The sequence below is a fragment of the Rhincodon typus genome, chromosome 2, assembly GCF_021869965.1.
Source record: "Rhincodon typus isolate 14 chromosome 2, sRhiTyp1.1, whole genome shotgun sequence".
In the NCBI taxonomy this organism is placed as follows: Eukaryota; Metazoa; Chordata; class Chondrichthyes; order Orectolobiformes; family Rhincodontidae; genus Rhincodon; species Rhincodon typus.
Genome location: NC_063333.1, coordinates 61,461,564 through 61,483,365, shown reverse-complemented (window position 1 = coordinate 61,483,365; position 21,802 = coordinate 61,461,564). Strand labels below are relative to the sequence as shown.

At 39.2% G+C, this 21,802-nt stretch overlaps 1 protein-coding gene across 1 annotated transcript in view; it reads left to right on the top strand.

The window, feature by feature from the left end:
• Window positions 1–21,802, top strand: part of LOC109927512 (tensin-3) — a 381,339-nt gene that overhangs the window by 252,200 nt on the left and 107,337 nt on the right. The window contains exons 8-11 of the mRNA XM_048608151.1: window positions 1,586–1,636; window positions 5,637–5,759; window positions 16,007–16,071; window positions 16,516–16,599. Coding sequence (XP_048464108.1) covers window positions 1,586–1,636; window positions 5,637–5,759; window positions 16,007–16,071; window positions 16,516–16,599 — 323 coding nt within the window. The remainder of the gene's footprint in view (window positions 1–1,585; window positions 1,637–5,636; window positions 5,760–16,006; window positions 16,072–16,515; window positions 16,600–21,802) is intronic.

The following is a 21,802-nucleotide window of genomic DNA, read 5'->3' as shown; positions in this document are numbered from 1 at the left end:
ATCTTTTGATGTCACTGCCTTATTTACATCAATAGACATACCACTAGCAAGGGAAACAATGACAACACTACTGGAACAAGAGCAAGACCCCAGTGAAACCATCTCTAAGGACAACATGGTCAAATCTATTGGACCTATGCCTCACCACCCACTTCACTTTCAACGGCCAAACATACGAGCAAATCAACGGGACACCGATGGGATCGCCTATCTTTGGACTCACAGCAGAAGCAGTGATGCAAAGACTAGAAAGGACGGCCCTCCCGCAAATCCAACCAAAACTATGGATACGCTACGTGGACGACACCTTTGTCATCATTAAACAGACTAAATTAGAGGAGAAACATAAACATATAAACAACACCCTCGCCGGAATAAAATTCACCAAAGAGGAGGAGAAGAGCAATCAGCTCCCATTCCTGGACGTCATGGTGGAGCGCAAGACAAATGGGGAACTGCAAACAAAAGTACACCAAAAAGCCACACACACAGACCAGGTACTGAACTTCAACAGTAACCATCCCAGCGTGCACAAGCGAAGCTGCGTGCGAAAACTGTTTAAAAGGGCAACAACACTGCAGCAACACGGAACTACGCCAAGAGGAAGAAGAATACCTCTTCCAAGTGTTCAAGGATAATGGATATCCAAAGAACTGGGTCAGAAGATGCCTACACGATCAACATCAGAAAGATACTACACGCCGGGACACACTAATCATACTACCTAACATCAGGAACACGTCGGAACTCACCATAAGACTCCTACAACCGCTGGGCATCAGGGTGGCACACGAGCCCACGTCAACCTTATGACAACAGGTCACCCAAACTAAAGACCCACTCCCCACCACGGACAGGACCAATGTCATCTACAAGATCCCCTGCAGTGACTGTGAGAAACACTACATTGGACAAACTGGAAGGAAACTAACAACAAGAGTACATGAACACCAACTGACTACAAAAGGACACGACCAGTACTCACTCACCTCAATCCACATGGACAAGGAGAACCACCATTTTGACTGGGACAAAACCAAAACCCTGGGACAAGCTAGGCAGAGACAGGCACGAGAATTCCTAGAAGCCTGGCACCCCACGAAGCATGCTATTAATAAACACATTGAACTCGACCCCATATTCATTCCACTACGAAGGAAAACTGGAAGTGAGGCAATCCATCTCAAGGGACCCCAGAGTTTAAAAATCAGGCGGGAAAACACACCGACGCTTCATCGGAGGCTGTACTGAGGATGTTACCAAGCGTGGTAACGAAATGTCTGCGAAACAAGAAACCAGCTTGGCGAGCCAACCAACCTCAACACCCACAACCCGAGCTACAAATCTATTCCAAAAGTTTATTAACAGCAGTTTCCATTGTTTTAGAATAGTCTGGAATAAATTGTAAAAAATAAAGTGATGTTATGACAAATAAGAAATACATTGAGTTTTCTATTAAATTAACACATTATATTGAGTGGTCTTTACAGTTGAACCTTTGGACACTTTTAAGCTTTACAAATGCTGGTAAAACATCATCATTTTTCTTAATTTATTGACCAATTTAATCCTTTGTTTTGAGCAGGTATTCAACCTTTCTGAAAGGAGATATGATCTTGCTAAGCTTAACTCAAAGGTACAGCATTGCTTTATTTTTACATAGTATGGTTTTGTATGTGTCTAACCCCTGGTCAAAAGATTCCAAACCTTAATTTCAATACTGTATGTAACATATCACGTGACTGACTAATGCTATAACTTTGTAATGCTATTTATTAAAGTATAGAATTACTGCTGTTCTTGGGTTTTGTGCATTTGATTAACTTAAATCTGCATTCTGTCTGGTAAATTTTACATTCTCTCATTTATTGAACTATTATCTAAGAGGTAGTATTACTTAAGGTATACAGTATGGCCCTGAAACAAGCCATTTGGCCCAACCAGTTCATGCTGATGGCTATGCTATACTTGAGATTTTTCATCTTTTCTCATCTGAACCCACTACCACAACAATTTATGCCGTACTTCTCCATTTGCTTGTCTACATTTACACTTTTTACAAGCTGAGAAACAGTTTTAAATGGTCTTAAAATAAATGTAAGATTTTAAAGTTGAATGTAGAGAATGTTAAGTCTCGATTACAATATGCAAGAAAATGTCATAATGAAATAAGCAACATTTTCCCAGCATTAAATGTTTAATATGAACTTCTTAACTAATTGGAATATGTTTTTTGCACAATAATCTTGTTTTGTTGATCAACAATGGTGACATGGTTTTACCTATAACAGGACTTTAATGGCAACGATTTACAATGGAATCTTCTTTGGTCTGTTTTTCATCTGCCCTGTTTGAAAATGGGGAATCCCAAAGGAAAATGAATTCTCATCCTTTGCTCCAATTTTATTTCTGGACAGAACCACTTTGAGAATTAACAGTGCTTGAGAAGTGTGCAACACTAAATTTCATGCCAGCGGTGCATCAGATCACCTGGAACTGACCTAGCGACTAGAAATGGCAATGGCAAACCCAACCTTATCGACCTGCAAAGTCCTCCTTATTAACATCTGGGAGCTTGAGGCAAAATTAGGAGAGTTGTCCCAGAGAGCAGTCAAGCAACCACCTGGCATGATCTGTAATGTGTACTTTGGTTAGTATGACTATGTCCAATATACTGGCAAAGTCCTCTGTGACTGGATGGACAGACTGACCAGAGATGATGGCCTAGTGTTACACAACTGAGAGGGAGTTAACCTGGGAGTCCTCAGAATTCACTCCGGACCTCAAGATGTCTAATGAAAGAAGGTCAAACCTGGGCAAGGAAACCACCTGCTGAATGCCAGCAACTCCCTTCCTCAGCTCTTGAGTTAGTACTCCTCTTGGACAAAACACTGAGGATGGCCAGCCCACAAAATGTCTGGGCATCTTCAATGTTCATCACCCAGATTTGGCTTGGTAATGCCGCTACTGACTGAGCTAGTTGAGCCCTAACGGACATAGTTGCTAGACTGGGCCTGCGGTACCTTATGAGAGAATTAACAAGAGAAATAAAATCCTACGGAAATCACCATCATCAGTTTGCCTGTCACAGAAGTGTCTTTCTGTTGACAGTGGTTTGTAGGATTGACCACATGCCGCAATGCTTGTGCGGACAAAGATCCATCCTGACACTGAGGATACTTTCCATTATGTTTTGTAGCTTGGCCAGCTTGCTAAATAGGACAGATTTCAAACAAAACCAGCAAATAAAAACTGGGCACCCATGAGGTGCTCTGGGCCATCAGCTCCAGAAGAATTCTACTTTAACACAATCTGTAACCTCATGGCCTGGCATATTCCCCAATCTACAATGACCGTCAAACTAGGTAATCAACCCTCGTTCAATGTAAAGTGCAGGAAGGCATGCCAGGAGCAGCAACAAGAATATCAAAAAAGAGGTGCCTGTGTCAACCTGTTGAAGGCATGACATAAGCCTACTTGATTGCCAAGCAGTGTCAACACTTCATGACAGACAGAGCTAAGCAATCCCGCAAACAATGGATCAGATCTAAGCTCTGCAGTCCCGCCACATCCAGTCGTGAACGGTGGTAGGAAATTCAACAAATGACCCCATCCTCAATGATGGCGAGCCTCCAATATCAGTGTGAAAGGCAAAGCTGAAGTAGTTGCAACCATCTTCAAGCAGAAGTGCCAAGGGAAAGTACCACACTGCCTCCTCTTGATTTCCTCAGCATTACAGATGCCAGTCTTGAGCTGATTCACTCCACATGATATCAAGAAGCTGCTGAAGGCACTGGTTCCTGCAAAGATCATGGTTTCTGGCCATATTCTGCAAACATGTGCCCTCAGAAATTACCACATCCCCAGACAAACTGTTCTGGTCCAGCTGCAACATTGACATCTACCTAGCAATGTGGAAAATTGCCTAGGTATGTCATGGCCACAAAACACTGGATCAATTCAACCCTGCTAATTGCTGTCAAATTTACTTGCAGTCAGCAAAATGATTGAAGGTGTTGTTAAAGTGCTAGCAAGCAGTATTTACTTAGCAATAACCTGCCCACTGACACTCAGTTTGGGTTCTGCCAGGGCCACTCAGCTCTTGACCTCATTATAGCCTTGCTTCAACCATGGATAAAAGAGCTGGATTCCAGAAGGGAGGTGAAAATTGACATCAAGGTTGCTTTTGATGGAGTGCGGCATTGAGAAGTCTTCACAAAACTGGTGTCAAAGGAAATCAGGGGGAAATCTTTCTGCTGTTTGGAATCATACCTGGCGCAAATGAAGATGGTTGCGATTTTTGGAGGTCAGTCATCTCAGCTCCAGGACATCTCCGAAGGAGTTCCTCAGGGTAGTGTCCTAGGCTGAACTACCTACAGCTGCTTCATCAACAACCTCCCCTCCACCATAAGGCCAGAAGTGGGGATGTTCACTGATGGTTCCACAATGTTCAGCACCATTCGCGACTCCTCAGATACTGAAGCAGTTGTGCCAATATTATTCAGGCTTGGGCTGACACGTGACATTCTCATCACATAAATGCCAGGCAATGATGATCTCATTGGTGAAAGAAGAGGGGAGAAATTAAACACACTCATTTATAAGAATGCCTATCATGTGTAATAGGAATACGAGCAATTTAGGAACAGGAATGGCCTGAGAGTCCTAGAGGAACTTTACATTTTACTGTTCAGCTTCCCATTTGTACATTCTTACATGTCACTCAGTCCCCTGTCTCTGCAAAAACATGTCTCATTTATACTGTTTTTCTTATGACTGTTTGCAGTTACATCAACCATATGCCAGTTACCCTTCATTTTAATGCTCTATTTTTTGCCAACTTTCTGTTTTGAAAATTGTATTTCATAATTTTTGATCCTTTCAAACCTGCAAACAGTTTTTGTGGACCAGTTTTGTTAATTTGCTATAAGTCACCTTATGTTTCATGTTCTGTTTTCCTTTAACAGCCCATCGTCCTCAAACTATTATCATGTTTTAATAGTTCCCTTGTTGCACTGACTTTTACTCTTTTCAATCTAAGAATTTCAGAAATTTCCGTTATTTTCAACTGGTAATCAAATTGGTTGAAACCTCATGTTTTAGGAATTCCCACTACTTCTGTTGGGAATTCATGTTTTTTTAAAATCCATTTTAATGGACCAGGGTTCACATGGCTCTGCCCATACAAATGTAGTTAAACATTAAAGTAATCTTTTTTAAATCCAAAATGACTCTTTAAAAAGTAGCAGTTTTATTGGAAGTAATAGTTCCAGTTGTAAAATGGTTGATAGAAACAAGTGCTTTTATGTTTGTCATTCATTATTTCACACTTGGAGAAAGTTCATTTTACATTTATTCCAAAGCACAATAAATTGCAGACATGGCAATTATGTGGTTGCTCTAAAATATTAAAAGTTTTAAATGTTTTGCAAACATTGCGTGTAACATTATCAGTTCTTCTGTGATGACCAATTTTATGAAGAATTTGATGAATAAGCACCTTCAATTTTGCTAATTTGAGATTCAACTCTGAAATATGAAGTTTTGCTTTAAAACAAGGCACATAATCTTAAAAAGTACTTTACCAGATGTCTTTTGTTAACCCTTGAGAAACTAAAATTTGCTTCATGTTTCAGCTGATGGATGTAGGTTGGCCTGACCTCCATGCGCCACCATTAGATAAAATGTGTACCATATGCAAATCTATGGAGACATGGATTAACGATGACCCACTTCATGTGGTGGTTATCCATTGCAGGGTAAGCATATTCCACACTAATACTGCACTTTTATTTCTAACTCTTTCATGTTTGTATGTAATCATTTACTTTATGAACATTGTCTTTTGTCTTATAAAGTTCCTAAATACCCGACGGGCCTTCACTGGATTTGAAATAGATATTTTCTATCATGCTACAAAAATAACTTGCCTTTTTTCTGAATTGGCAATATGGTCCAAAGATTGTAAGCATGACTGTTTTGAAAATAGGGAAAAAAAGCCTCTCAGTAGTGCAGTCACATTTATTGTCTGAGGGATGCTAATACTGTGGAGTAGAATTTGTTTTTAGACTGTTTGTAGTTATTGTTCTACTGTTCTGAGCTCAAATAGAGAATGGTTCGATACAGGATAAAGTTTTCTTTGCACTATTTTACTGATATTGCCTCAATGACAAACTCAGAAAAATGCTTCCATTCTCATAATCATATTATTGTGATTATAGACTTAGCCCCAATAAGTGGCAAATTGTGAGTAAGACTGTGCTGGGAACTTGTAGCTACAAAAATTGATTTGACGTAACACAATCTTATTTCCTGTTGGATCTTTACAGATTCCACAGGGAGAAGAAGTGTAATTCATTACACGTTGCTGCCATCAAAGCCAGGTCTTCAAGATGAAAGAAGTAGCACATAATGTATTGCCTAGTCCCAGTACAAAGTTGAATTGAAGTACCCTCAATGTGGTGATTAAAAGCAATTTGTGGTTTACTAAACTGGGTTTGATCCTTAGCCTGTGGTGATTTAGTTGATTTCAGGTTTTCGGCGAATAGAGAGTAAGTTGGGTGACAAGGAGGTAGAGACGGCATCATAAGTGATTTCTGTATCATCAGGCAAAGAGCATGGAGCATGGAACATGTGCCGACCACATTCTTTTTCCTGGTTGGCATGCTGGAAGGCCCACCTGTGGGGGGAATTGATCAGGATGGCTTGAAGATTTTAATAATTCAATGTCAAGGTTGATAATGACTTTTTAGTGAAGTACTGCTGAGCTGCCAACAATTGTGCAACTTATCCAAACATAAATCACCAGTTAGTGAAGGAAGAAAGAAAACTTTCTAAAATCAGTTGTGTTTATCTTTTTTGGCTCTTTTCAATCAAATGCAGTTAGAGATTATATATCCAGGATGTAAAGCATTGTAATTGAAAGCTTTTGAAAATCCATCATTTTACTAAATGTGAAACTCAAGAAGTTCTAACTAGTGAAACTAATGACAAAATGTTTTAGATCGTTTAAATTTTGCTTTTAGTTTTGCTCTCATTTTTCTATTTCAGTCAGTTGCACTGTGTTTGGAGGAAATGTAAGATTGTGTTTAGCAACGAATACGTCTATGGTTATAGTCAATTCAAGACCCTGGTTTTGGGCACGCATGCCAAAGGGGTTACTTAGAATAATTGGTGCAAGCTATACCTAACCATATCAATCAGATTATGGCTAGGAGATGAATGATCCATTTACTCATTAGTTTCTGCATTGATTTTGCATTTCATAAAAACATAAACAATACTGCATAGGTATATTTTGCTTTTTGTTGAAGTAATACATTTAAGGTGAGAGGGGAAAGATATAAAAAGGACCTAAAGGGCAACTTTTTCATGTAGATAGCAGTGCGTGTATGGAATGAACTATCAGAAGAAGTGGTGGAAAATGGTTCATTTAAAACACATCTGGATGAAAATGTGAATAGGAAGGGTTTAGAGGAATATTGGCCAAATGCTGGCAAATGGGACTAGATTAATTTAGGATATCTGGTCAGCATGGATGAGTTGGACTGAAGGTCTGTTTTCATGCTGTACAACTCTGACTTTATAATATCTTAGTCATTTTAGAATCTAAAACTACAGTCAGTGTTTATTCTACTTAAGTTTTTTTCAAAAAAAATGTAAAGAACATTGTTGGTAGTGTAGTGATTGGAACCAGGTTGACCTCATTGACTATAAATTCATTTATTGGGATTGTTAATCTGGGCCAATAAGGAAAGCCTTGGCTGACCAATATAGACAGGAGATTAGAATCCCCTCAGTTCAGGGACTGACTCCGAGCTGGCTGGCCTCAGCCAGTGTACTGTGCACATTTAAACAAAGGGTGACTTGGTGACGGGATACTGGACTCGGTGCAGTTATTTCAGGTAGATTCCATGATCCCTTCATTGCTAAAACTTGCAGTTTCTTACTCATTAACAAAATATGACTCATTAATGAAAGAGGACTTGTGGATCTTAAGGCAACACTTTCTGAACTATTTTGTTTGCACCACTTTATTCCCCTTTCTTCAAAGCGATATTCATGCTTTTGCACACATTTAATTAGTAGTCCTCATCTGCGTCCGTTGCTGAATGTTGATGAATTTTTCAATGAAATGGACATTCCAGTCAAGCTATACAGTCCACACACATACAGCGCTTCTAATTGGCATCTCTTGAGTTGATCGTTCATGAGAAGCCATAGCTAAATTCCCTCCTCCCTTGCACCATCCAAATTTCAGTTATCCAAAAATGCTGAAATCAATTGTATCATAGGTTCAATTAACTGGAGACAGGCTAGCAATAGTCTGTGTGGTTTAGTGGAACGTTGTGGACTTGCCTCTATGCAACAGAGCGTTGAAACGGAATGATGAGGTATGAATCTCTCAAGCAAATCTCTTGCTATGTACATTACATGGGAAACCCATTTGGCAGTGGCAATTTTTAAACTATTGAATACCCCAATACAGTAATTATGCCAGGAAAACCTAATAACTAGAATAGGCCATGCAGGCCCTCATGCCTGTTCCACTATATTATCAGGTAATGGATAATATATGCTTCTGCTCCATCCTGTCTCTATAACCTTGCTTTACAAAAATCTGTTAATCTAAAGTCTATGTTTAATAGATAGGCATATGGATGATAGTATAAGGTAGTTAGACCTTAAGATAGATTTTAGGTTTAGGGTAAAAGTTCGGCACAATATCGTGGGTCGAAGGGCCTGTACTGTGCTGTACTGTTCTATGTTCTACGTTCTTCAAATTATTAACCTAACAACTGTTGCCTACTGAAGAACAGAAGCCTAAATTTCCATCACATTTCATATCTGTGCACATTGCAAATATGTGGGTGCGCTGCAATATTTTCCAAAAAAAATTGGCTCATTATAAACCTGGTACTTTATATTTTTTCCAAAAGTGCTTTGGAAGTGTCACTGTATAATCTACACAACTACAGAATAGAATGTGGGTTACCATAATGTAGTCATAGAACGTGGCTGAGAAAACTTGGCAATGCAATGTGCTTGTGCAGATTTTGAAAGTAAACCAGTATTCAGCAGAGTAGAATGACTTGTTAAATGAAGGTCAAGATGTTCTTCTATGTGGGCTTAACTGTACACACCTAAATTAAGTTTTACTATTTGATATCAAATTCTAAATTTTCAAGCTTGTTTATATGTGTACATGTATCTTTGATTTGATTATTACAAAGCATGTGCTATTTTCATTTTTCTATGTTCTTCATGTGACAAGTTCTGTAAATTTTCTTGAAAGAGAATATTGCAGGAATTAACTTTCTCCTCCTAGCTTTGCAAGGGCAAGATGGAATTACTGACTAGCATCAGCTGCAACTGTGGAGATAAACAAATGTTTCAAGTCTGTGACTTTCCACCAGACTAGAAACTATTAGAAAAGTAACAGTTTTATGCAAGTATGGAGGCAGAGGAAAGGTGGAAGGGGAGAAGGGAAAAAAGGGAAGGTCTGAGATAAGGTGGTGAGCAGTAGTGATCAAGTGCCAAAAGAACGTTTGTGCAGGGGAGAAGGGAATGTCATGGGACGAGGAAAGAACCAAGAGATAGGTTTCCAGGAGATGTAAATGGTAACAGCAGCGTCATTGCTAACAGTTGCTATATGTCAAAGAAAAAATGAACAAAGGTTAGGATCTGAAACTGTTGAATTTGGTGTTGAGCTCTGAAGATTGTAAAATGCTTAAATAAGGGATGAGGTGCAGCGCTTCCTGAGCTTAGAACAGTATATGAGATTGAGGCATAGAGAGACCAGAATGATATAGACATTTACTAATAGTGCTGATACTGAATTCCCCACTAACAACATCTTGGGGGTGACCATTGACAAGAACCTGAAACTGAACCAGCCAAGGCAAAACACTATCAATGCTGATTCCCCATACAACTGAGACGCAGTGACAGCGGTGTGTACTGCAGCAACTCATCAAAGCTCCTTCACCACCACCTCTCAAATTGTGACCTCTGTCACTCGTAGGACAAGGACAGCACATTCTTTGGAACACCGTCACTTGTAAGTTCTATCCAAACTACGCATGATCCTGACTTGGAACTACATTAGTGTTCCTTCAATATTGCCGAGTCTTAATCTTAGAATGCCCTTCCTAATAGCACTGTGAGTCCTATTAGGGATAATTAGAAATGGGAAATAAGTGTTGGCCCAGGCAGAGATGTCTAGATCCTGTAAAACAATAAATAATAAAATGAAATGCAATCAACCGAGTATTTGTGCTCAGCTTGTGGACTGAATGGTGTAATGATTCAATCTACGTTTGTTCTCCCCAGTATAGAAGAGACTGAATTTTGAAGAATGAATGTAGAATACTGAATTGAAAGATGTTCAAGGAAATCACTTTCATTCAGAACAAGCAATTGGGATCTGAGACAGTGTGATAGGAGCACATAAAACAAATTATGTTGAACCTCCTGTGTTTACATATAAAGATGTTTGAGATGATTAAAGAGTGGATCAAGTTGTTGGGGAGGGAATAGTCTTTTGGACTGGTGAAAGATGAGTGCACGATGTTATTTCCTGATGTGGTGGTTCCATTTCTGTATTATGGAAGTTCTTGTTTCTGTCCTTTCTCTGAAGCCATTTCACACTCTGCAAACTGCAGGAATATTGATTTAACTGTGGTATTGATTGAAGGGACAAAGTTCCAGACTAGAATTCTGTTGTTTGCTTAAAACGTAACATCTACCTGAATGCACAGATTAAGAAGACATGGTTTTAATTTAACATTTCCAAAAGAAAGACGCTACCAAGAATACTGAACACTCACTGAGCTTGTCAGTATCAGTGCAGAATGCATGCCCATGCTGACTTGAAGAAAGATAACATATGCATGGTTCTTACTGTGTTACTGTTATACTGTGAGTAATTATTAATTACCAGTGCATAGTCACATTCAATTGGGATGGTGGATGCAGTGATTTTTGGTGGTATGCTGTGTTCAAAGTCTAAATTGGTAACAAAAATCAGGCAAATCTTCTTTCAATTCAGTGAGGTATGAGAGATACATCTTTTCATAAAATGTGCAATCACTGCATGTTCCCCAACATGATCTTCGTGCTCCATCTCGTGTCCTGGTGTCTGCTTCAGTAATCTATTCTTTTTTTATTACTGACTTGATGGACCACTGCAATTAAATTGTCTGCAAACTCAAACCCCTCCTCTCTTTGAGTTGCAATTAAATTTTGTCATTGCTTTGACTTGTGTTGAAAATTATTGCACGCTGAAGCTGAAAGATGTAGTGAAGTTAGATGCAATCGAAGCAGATCATGAAGAAGTACGAATCTGAATATTTGTCATTACATTAATGAGTCAGGAAGGTTATTTGTCGTCTGCCCTCAGCAACTTCTGAGTTGCTACCTTTGTCTGTCATAATGACTTCACGTGACTTTATGCCCTCTGCTCAAAAGTGTTTTCATACTGAGTGAGGACAAAATTGAGCTATGCTGTCATACCTCAAAGCCGAATAATCTACCGGTACTTCACAGTTAAGGCTGTCTGGTAGATGTTCACCTGCACATCTGCTAATGTGGTATACTGTATCTGCTGTTCCCGATGTGGCATCATCTACATCGGGGAAACCAAGCGGAGGCTTGGAGACCGCTTTGTGGAACACCTACGCTCGGTTCACGACAAACGACTGCACCTCCCAGTCGCGAACCACTTCAACTCCCCCTCCCACTCCTTGGATGACATGTCTATCCTGGGCCGCCTCCAGTGCCACAATGATGCCACCCGAGTGGTGCAGCAACAGCACCTCATATTTCGAGATAACAAGGTGTAGACCTGGATGAACACAGCAGGCCGAGCAGGAAGGCTGACATTTCGGGCCTAGACCCTTCTTCAGAAAAGGCGCCTCATATTTTGCTTGGGAACCCTGCAGCCCAATGGTATCAATATGGCCTTCACAAGCTTCAAAATCTCCCCTCCCCTGACCATATCCCAAAACCAGCTCAGCTCGTCCCCGCCTCCCTAACCTGTCCGTCCTTCCTCCCACCTATCCACTCCTCCCACCTCAAGCCCAACCTCCACCTCCTACCTACCAGCCTCATCCCGCCTCCTTCACCTGTCCATCCTCCCTGGACTAACCTATTCCCACCCTAACTCCCCACCTACACTCACCTTTACTGGCTCCACCCCCGCCTCTTTGACCTGTCTTCTCTCCACCTATCTGCTCCTTTATCCATCTTCCACCCGCCTCCCCCTCTCTCTCTCTTTATTTCAGAACCCCCTTCCCCTCCCCCATTTCTGAAGAAGGGTCCAGACCCGAAACGTCAGCTTTCCCGCTCCTCTGATGCTGCTTGGCCTGCTGTGTTCATCCAGCTCTACACCTTGTTATGTCTGATAGGATGGCAGTTCAACAGCATGTACTGTTGGTGACTAGCATGCCCAACCCCTGCCCCAGTCCATAGCTAAGGATGGGGGCAAAGAATAAAATGAGAACCAGTATGTTCTTTTTACTTTTTCTTCTAGATATTCCCTTTAGTCAGCCGGTCATCACAATGCATGGAAAAGTTGCAAGAATGCTCACCGTTGTTCTAAATCTAATGTGACATTAAACCATCGCATCCTAGAGAATTTCCCATTGCAGTTTCCCATCTGTTAATGCAACTGCAATGTCAGTTCCTTAAGCCATCTAAATTAAATAGTTAATAAAAATAAATTAATAAATTGATGAGGGAAAATAAAATGTTGGCAGCATTATGATCTGATTTAATGATTAAGCTGCATTGAATCAAGGACTGTTGATGTACTTAAGGGACTAAGCGAATGCAATGGTGATAGATAACGTTTTCCGGGAATGCTTTCTTACAATCATTATTACTGTCATTGCCTTTTACGGGACAACTTGCATAGAACACATCCATTCAACAAAGATATGTTTGGCAACATTCCTCAGATTTCTAAACAAGGGGATTGAGATATCTCACACCTGGTTAAGACTGAGTGTTAGAACTTGCCTACTCTAAATGCTGTAGTTTTTTTTAAAAAAGGTGATTTCTTTTTAGGTTGGGAGGTTTTTATTTGCCTGTTCTTGCCCATTCAACAGAATATACTTGTGAAGCTCTGCTCCGTCTGTTCCAGAAAAGTGATGTATTTGAATCTGGAAAGAAGTCTTCATTGATTTGATAGAAAGTGTTTTGTTTTTATAATAGAGGGTTTAAGCTGATGTTGGAAGCTATTTGTATTGTTGGGATGTGTCAGGCTATCAAAATTGTTAAGTCATTACAACCTTAAAATCTTGTTTAGTTAAACATTCGAAGGGTAGCTCCTAATGCAGTCAGGTCCTGCGCTGCCTTCCTGTCTTCCAGGGGCTCAGTTACAGTAACAGACATACTGTGACTTCCCGAAAGAAATGGTCCAAATCTTCTGGGCTTTGGATCATCAGTGACTGGGCATACAACCAGAGATGTATGCTGGGCCCCCATGGAAGTTCCATGGGAATTACCTGAGAAGCTTTAATTACCAATGGGAAAATCACCAGCATCCTGCAACCCTCCATAAAAATCTTCTACTCCAAGCTAGAGTTGGATACTTCAGGCAGTTCCAAGGTACTTATGTGGATATTTCCCTAGAAAATTTTAGACAGAAAAAACACTAGTCTAGTAACTGGGTAATTTGAGAACTGAGACCCCAATTATTCTCACTGTCCACCCCATATCCTTACCTGTTCAGTAACATTCACACTTGACCTTAAAACTTGGCAAACAACAACTAGTGCCTGAAAAGCAGCAGCATTCTGTCTTCCCCTGACTCAACTGTGCTTCAGTGGGGCTCTACAATGGATATTGCACTCCAAATTTCTGGTAAAACCGGGGTTGGAAGACCTGGTAAGAAATGCGGAGTGTAGTGATTGGAACTTGGGCCAGGTGGATCTCTTTGACCTGGGCCAATCAGGGAGCCCTGGCTGATAGATATAAACAGGAGACTCAGAGAACCTCCTCATTGTAGGGACTGGCTGTGAAGTAGCTTGTCAGAGCCCATGTACTGTACACATGTGAACAAAGGGTGACTTGGAGATGGGGTACTAGCCTCTGTGCAGTTATTTCATGGAGCAACGTTAAGGCAGGGGAAAGATCGAATTGAGCAGCAGTCTGACGAATGTTGTTCCTAGGAAGATCTGAACTGCAATCTCTTAGTTAAGCTGACAATGAGCAGTAGTGAAACGCTGAGGTTGGTTAACATGCCAAGATGCCAGTGTTAAAGATAGCTCAAGTGCTGGTCACTCTGAAGTCCATTTACCGTTTCCTTAAAATTGCATGCCTTTTTTTAAGTTTGGCATTTAAACAAATTGATAATCAATTTCAAATAAGACTATATATCTTAGTGGAAGCAAATAGTTTACTTAAACTAATTACAATTCCAAATGGTGCTGCTTTTGTCAGGGGTATCTTTGAACAGTTAATTATGCAGTGAATATTGTGTTGAAAGTTTTAAATGGGAACTCTGGGGGAATTGTATAAATAGATGTGTATTTTATATTGTTTCATCCAAAAAATAGACAAGGGTTCTTTGCTAGCCAAGTAGACAGGTCTACAGTATCCCTACTTTGTTAACTAATTTCAGCTTGCTACAGTGTTTCAGTTAAAGAAGGAGAAAGCTAGGAATCAACCATTGATCCCACTTTTTGGTTTTGATCCCTGTTAGATCTGAGTAATAAGAATGCAGGTTCAGCTGTGTTGGCATCCACAATAAAGATACCTGCTGTGTAGGTTTCATATGAAGAGTGGCCATTTCAGCTCGCTACAACCACCCCTGATGCTTTATCACAGCAATAAAGAGTTTAGAGAAGGCAAAGTGGAGCTAAAGCTACATCTCCCGGCTTTTGGTCTAGTTCTTAGGAAAGGAGGAAAGTTTAGAGCTATGTAAAGTCTAATCAGAATTAAATATCAGAAGCTGTGTGAGTTTAACGGAACAAAATCTCATGAACAACTGATAAGCTGATAGAATGGATAGGGCGCATTTTCCCAGAAAGGCTCAATTCTAATTGAGTTTAAGTGGGAGTTCTTTATTTTGACTGAAAACTTTAGATGTTAAGTCCTGTCCGTATCAGATAACATTTAATACTGTTCAGTTAAATGAATAGTTTCATCCCTAGTTATTCCTTTCATTGAGTCTCCAAGCCAACTGTAACATGTGGCATAAAATCTCCAAATTATTGCAACTGTAAAATAATAAAGTCAGCTCTAATTAGCAATGTTTCTTTCAATAGAGAGCAAACTTTCCTGGGAAATCGTCTGTTCATGTGCCAGCAAATTCATTTTCAGTGTTTCACTTAGCCCCCTCTCAATAATAATTATTGCAATCTTGTGGCTTGTTGTTTATTCATTGAATGTGCCATTTGCAATAGCCCTGTGAGAAACTTTCCACCACAATTGGATGTTGATAAGCAAAATCTCCCAACTTGATCTTGTGCAACTCCTTAAATGTTATAAACATCACTACTGTATTGAAAAGACCACTGTCATGTCTGCAGGATTCAAGTAAGCAAAGATTTTTATTCAAGCATGCATGCCAGGGAACAAAATTTCTATTTGAATAGAAACTGTGTGCAAATGTATGGGAAAAGCAGGAGATTGGCACTGGGTAATGACGTATGTTTGAAGAACTGGTGCAGGCATGATGGGCCAAATTCCCTCCTCCTGCACCATAACACTTCTGTGATTCTATGAAGTCCTGTCCCCATTACATGGTTTTGCAATTTCAAGACTCATCAGTAATTGGGCAGCCTGTTTTTGGGACATTTTTGTTCTGCATGTAACAAATACATGCAACCAAATATTATCACAAATAACCTGATATTAGCATATATACTCTGATACTATTTTCCCCCATTGTCCACTTAGAATCACAGCAAAAAAGTGGTGGAAACAGCTAACACATCTTATTTCGTGGTTTTTAGTGGTTCAAAAAAACTGTCTTACTTGTGCTGTTTATTTTCTCTAGGGAGGCAAAGGGAGGATAGGAGTGGTTATTTCATCATACATGCATTTCACCAACATTTCTGCAAGGTAAGAAACCTAAACTGAATTATGATCTTAATTTACACAAGTTTGTACAGTCTTTATAATTTCAAAGGCGCACTTTCTTTACCAGTTAAGATTTGAAATGTAAGTGCATAGATTTTTATTTGCTTATGGAACTCATGAGCCATATTGTCTTTTAATCTCATGTTAAAGATTTGACCCCTCCAGTCCCTACCCTTTCTGTACAACAGACAACTGCTAAAAGACATGGAGGGCAAACAAATGACATCTTCCCATCTATGTCCATCTATGGCAATTCATGACCAGAACTTTTCTAATGGTTTAATTGTCCAATTTTACTAACTGTTGGAATAGCCATCTTTTTTGGCATTTTAACTTAAACCATTTACGTCACTTAAGCATTCAGTTTGTTCTTCATTGTCAGCTGATGATTACTAAATTTTCACTCTTCTGCATATTTTGCTACAGTGCTGATCAAGCTCTTGACAGATTTGCAATGAAGAAATTCTATGATGATAAAGTATCTGCGTTGATGCAACCATCGCAAAAACGGTAGTCCATACCTTTGTTTTATTTGATTCTTGTTGAGTTATTATTTATCACTAATAGTTAATGCTGTTATCAAATCTTTCATCAGTCATTTTAGTGTGTTCATGAAAATCATTTCAGTAGAGATGTACTGCATTTAAGACTCCTTGGCCAGTTGACATTAATTTTATTATCACTAGATAAACATTTTTAATCTTTCATTTTCTCTTGATCCCTGTTAGTAGGTGCTCAATATAAAGCAGTTGTGCATACATCTGGAGGGTAACAGAAGGCTGTTGAATTGATCTCATAAGCATTATTAATATTCTCTTCCTGCTTGTTTTAATACTCACGGAAGGAAAATTAATTTTCAAAATGTTAGATGGATCACGATGACTTTGAAGCAAAGTCTTCACTTTGAGCAGTGTAAACAATCATGAGTTTGATCTACAGTCTACCGCGTAGAGTCTATACAGCAGAAATGGGCTAATCAATAATAACACATTCATCCAACAGAACATTTTTTTTAAGTGATGCTATTGCAAATACAAAAAATGGTTGAATTACAGTCACATCAACATAGAGGTGTGACATGAACACTGTTGATATTCATCTGAAGTAGCTGCAGGCCCTTTATTGAACAAAGCAATATGTTCAGTGAACTTGTTAAATGTATGGTTGAAAAGCAAATCCAAGAATATCTCATTTCCAGTTTTGTTTTCAAGCATCTTCTGTCCCTTCTGTTTCAAATATTTTGTCTATCCAAACATTGGTGTGGGGGTATATTAACATCGATATTGTGAGCACACTAAGCCTTCGCTGAATGCCTTTTTTGGGGTGAATCTAGTAACTTAATGTTGGAAGTTTGTTCCAAGCAGTGAATGGGAAGAATATACAATCATAGGTGAATTAATTCTGAATATTCTACCAGAATGTGCTCCCTAGCAGTCAGGGGAAATTTTTTTTAACTCCCCCTCTCACGCTGAAATAGTGAGAGTAGTTTATTCTTATTATTACCACATCTAAGACCAATTACCACAGCATGGGGTTGTGGGGGTGGGGGGCAGTCAAATCTAGAACCTCACTGTAGGATAATAAGACTTCCATTTTATCTCTTAAATAATTTATGTTTGGAACAAGAGGGTAGTAAATAAAATTAGCGTTCATAGGATTGGAGGGAATACCCTAGTATGGATTGAGAATGGGTTAATCGACAGAAAGCAGATAGTAAGAATAAACTGACCATTCTCAGGATGGCAGACTGTTACTATTGGGGTACCACAAGCGTCAGTACTAGATTCACAACTGTTTGCAACTGATAGAAGTGATTTGGATGTGGGGTGCAGTTGTAATATTTCCAAATTTGCTGATGACACCAAGCTGAGTGGGAATGTAAGTTGTGATGAGGGTGCAAGGAGGCTTGGAGAGGTTTAGTGAATGGACTGGAAGATAGCAGATGCAACATTACGCGTAAAAGGGCAAAGTTATTCACTGCTGCAAAAAAACAACAGGAAGATAGAATATTTCTTAAGTGGTGAGAGGACAGGAAGTGCAGTTGCCCAAAGAGATCTGGGTGTCCTTATCCGTGAGTTACTAAAAGCTGGCATACAGGTACAGCAAGCAATTAGAATGGACAAACAAGATTGTGACATTCATTTAGAGGAGATTTAAGTACAGGAATAAAGATGTCTGGTTCCAGTTGTGTAGAGCATTTATCAGCCCTCACCTGGAGTATTATGTGCAGTTTGGTGTCCTTATGGATGTACTTGCCCTAGAAGGAGTTCAATCATGGTTCACCAAAGTAATCCCTGGTATGAAGAGATATTTTTATGAGGACAGTTTGAAGAAACATAGTTTCTATTCTTTAAAGTCCCAAAGAATAGGAGATGATCTAATTGAAACATACAAAATTCCTGTGGGGTGGATGTTTCCCCTTATTAGTAACTCTAGAGCCATAATCTCAGGATAAATGCTAGGCCATTTAAGACAGATGAGGAGGAATTTATTCACCCAAAGGGGGTCAATCTTTGGAATGCCTTACTCCAGAGGCAGCGGAAGCTCAATCATTCAACGCGATAATAGATTTTTGGAGATAGTGTGAAAAAGTGTTATTGAGGCGATGATTTAGATTGATGGGGTAGGCTCAATGGTCTGAATGGGCTACTCCTGCAAATAAGGAGATTTTGCAATTTTTGTATCAGGTTGTGATCTGCATTTTAAGTTTAATGTGTTATGCTAGTCACTTTGGTAGGCATTATTACATAAGAATTTATGCTGAATGAAATAAATAAATAAGCTTTTATATAAAGATTGTTTAAGAAAGCACAACAACCTCAATAAAGCGCTCCTTTGCATCTTTAAAATTGATTCTTTTGTATGGAAATTCATTCCATTGGGTCCTTTCTGACCCAGCTGGAATTTGGAAGTGAAATTTAAGCATTCCCATGCTAAATAGAATTATAAGTATATTGTTTTGCTTTGGCACTAAATTAAATGCTGCCACGATTATGCTAATGAGCTCTTAAAGTACAGCATTGTTGCTATCACCAGTATGCCAAATTATTCAGTAGTACAAGCTTGTAACAATGAAATAATTGAAGGTTTTTATATGTATTTGTTTGAGTTATGATTCACCCCTTAAGAGAGCTTAACAGGATCCCCATATTCTTAAGCTTCATGCTGCTCCTGGGATTGCAAGTTTAGTTAAAGATTTATTATAGTTTTTTTTACAGTTTTACAGTTATTATAGTCATTATAGTTTACTAATATAAGATTTTTTTCCATTTTGTTTTATTAACATACAAAAACAAACAAAATGAATAGGGATATGGGCCAGGAGCAGGCAGGTGGGACTAGTTTAGTTTGGGATTATGTTTGGCATGGACCTGTTGGACCGAAGGGTCTGATTCTGTGCTGTATGACTCTATAACTACACCATTATAGCTCCTAATGTGAGGATGCTAACATATTATCACAATAGACAGTTTTGTGCTGTTTACTTTTTTTGAAACTGTCAAACACATTCGCACAAAACTAATGCAGTTCGGGAACATTTATCCTAGAAACAATGTCTGAATTTGAATCGACGCTCAGATTGTGGGAAAGGACACCAACCAGTCCGTCTGGATATTTTGATGTAGTGATCATGGTAACTGCACTTGTAAAGATGCTCTGAACATTTACAGACTGCTTTTATAATGTAAAGATAACTATTTGGTACTATTCTGTGGGAAATGGCATTACCATTTAATTGGACATTGTAGTTTACCTTTGCTAACTAGTATATAAAAAGTCTATACCAAGTCCAGTAAGAACTTCAAAGGATAATTTGTCTTGGCAGTACATCAGAGAACAGTAGTCTTAACATTGTTGCCTCGCTTATGAAGAAAATTTGATTCTTTGAAGATTATTATGACATTTCTATACCAGCATAAATCTGGAAGCTTGTTTATTTTGTTCTCTGTGTAGATATACTGTCATTATATATCGAACTTTCTATTGTGTAATTGGCATAACATTTTACAAAGAAGTCTTTTTCTTTGCATGTAATCTGCTTGTTAAAATTACAAAAGAATTTCTGATCTAGGCTCAAACCCACATTTTCAGGATATCATTGACGTGGCAGGAAGTTCATCTCACAAAGGATCCCACTGGCTTCCACTAGCTTTTCAATCCCGAGGTTTTGCACATACTGACAATGGGCTCCCTGGGCTTGTGCTGGGGAATTGAATCAGTCTACAGAGGTGATGGATGCTGCTCTATCATGCCAAGGTTATGTGTAGCCAGAATTCCCTACAACCTTCTTTCCCAACGTATCAGGGCTGTCATAGCTAGTGCAGACATCTTAAAGCAGAGCTTCTCTTGGGAAACATAGTGGAGATCATGCTTTTCTGAATTTACTTTGTATCTGTTAACCTGTAATACTACATGCTATACTACTACACCTACCCTTCTGAGATGTTTCCCAGCTCATTTCTAGCCCCATTTGTCCTAGATCTGCCAGGCAAGATGGGAAAGAAGAGTATAAGTTGATCTGTATTTTAGTCAGAATTTTCTTTCATTAGTTGGCTAATATGGATACAAATCATCACCATGTTTAAATTTTAAGAACAAAGTGCTGAGAAGTTCGTGTAATCAGGTTTCATTTTTTACTTGATACAGAGTTAATGTTTGGTCAATAGGGGCAAGATTTCATTATCTAAGACTGGAAGAACGAAATATCGATTGACAAGAGCATCGGTTCACACATTGTCCACTTGCATTAGGATGCTTCTAAAATAGACAGCATTTTAGCAAAGCACTAGTAACCATTCCACTGTTCCTTGCCCAGAACTGGTATTGTGTTATATCTTACAGTCAATATACCATTAAGAGACAAGCTAATGTACCAAATCATAGCACGTGACCTGAGGCGTTTATAGATCTTAATCTCCGTTCAACCCCGGGATCACTTGAAGCATTGTACGTCACTAGAGGCATGATTTTTGTAGCAACTAATCACTTAATGTTAGTCAGTTCATGTATGTGCCTGAGAAATATAATGTGTGTATGTAATGGTTAGCTGTAGCAAGCTGCTGTTGGATTCTTCAGTGTCTTATGTTTCTTATGTTGTAGGAGATAACATGAGCATTACTGCACCAGATAAAATAACTTCCTGGAGGCAAGATCAAGTTAGTTGCCATGCCTGATATGACATTGGCTTCAGTGTTATCAGAAGCTACTTGGAAGAATTTGAGCTTCAAAAGCTGAGCCTCAGATCCTATCAACAACAAAAACTGACAGGTTAACCATCAATTGTGCTCTGGAGTATTCTGAACTATCTGACACAGGCATCAAAATAGTAAGATGTTGAGTTGCCTTTTTAGTGTTTGCGTGAAAAATCAAAATAAAACTATATTTGTGTTTTCTTCAGCCAGAGTGTTGTGAATCTGTGGAACACATTGCCACAGAAGACCGTGGAGGCCAAATTATTGTCTATTTTTAAAGAGAAAGAGAGAGAGATTCTTGATTAATAAGAAGATCAAGGATTACGGGGAGAAGGCAGGAAAATGGGGTTGAGAAACATATCAGCCACGATTGTATGGTGGACCAGACTCCGGTATTTTATCAGAGATAGTAGGAACTGCAGATGCTGGAGAATCTGAGATAACAAGGTGTAGAGCTGGATGAACACAGCAGGCCTAGCAGCATCATAGGAGCAGGAAGGCTGACGTTTCGGGCCTAGATC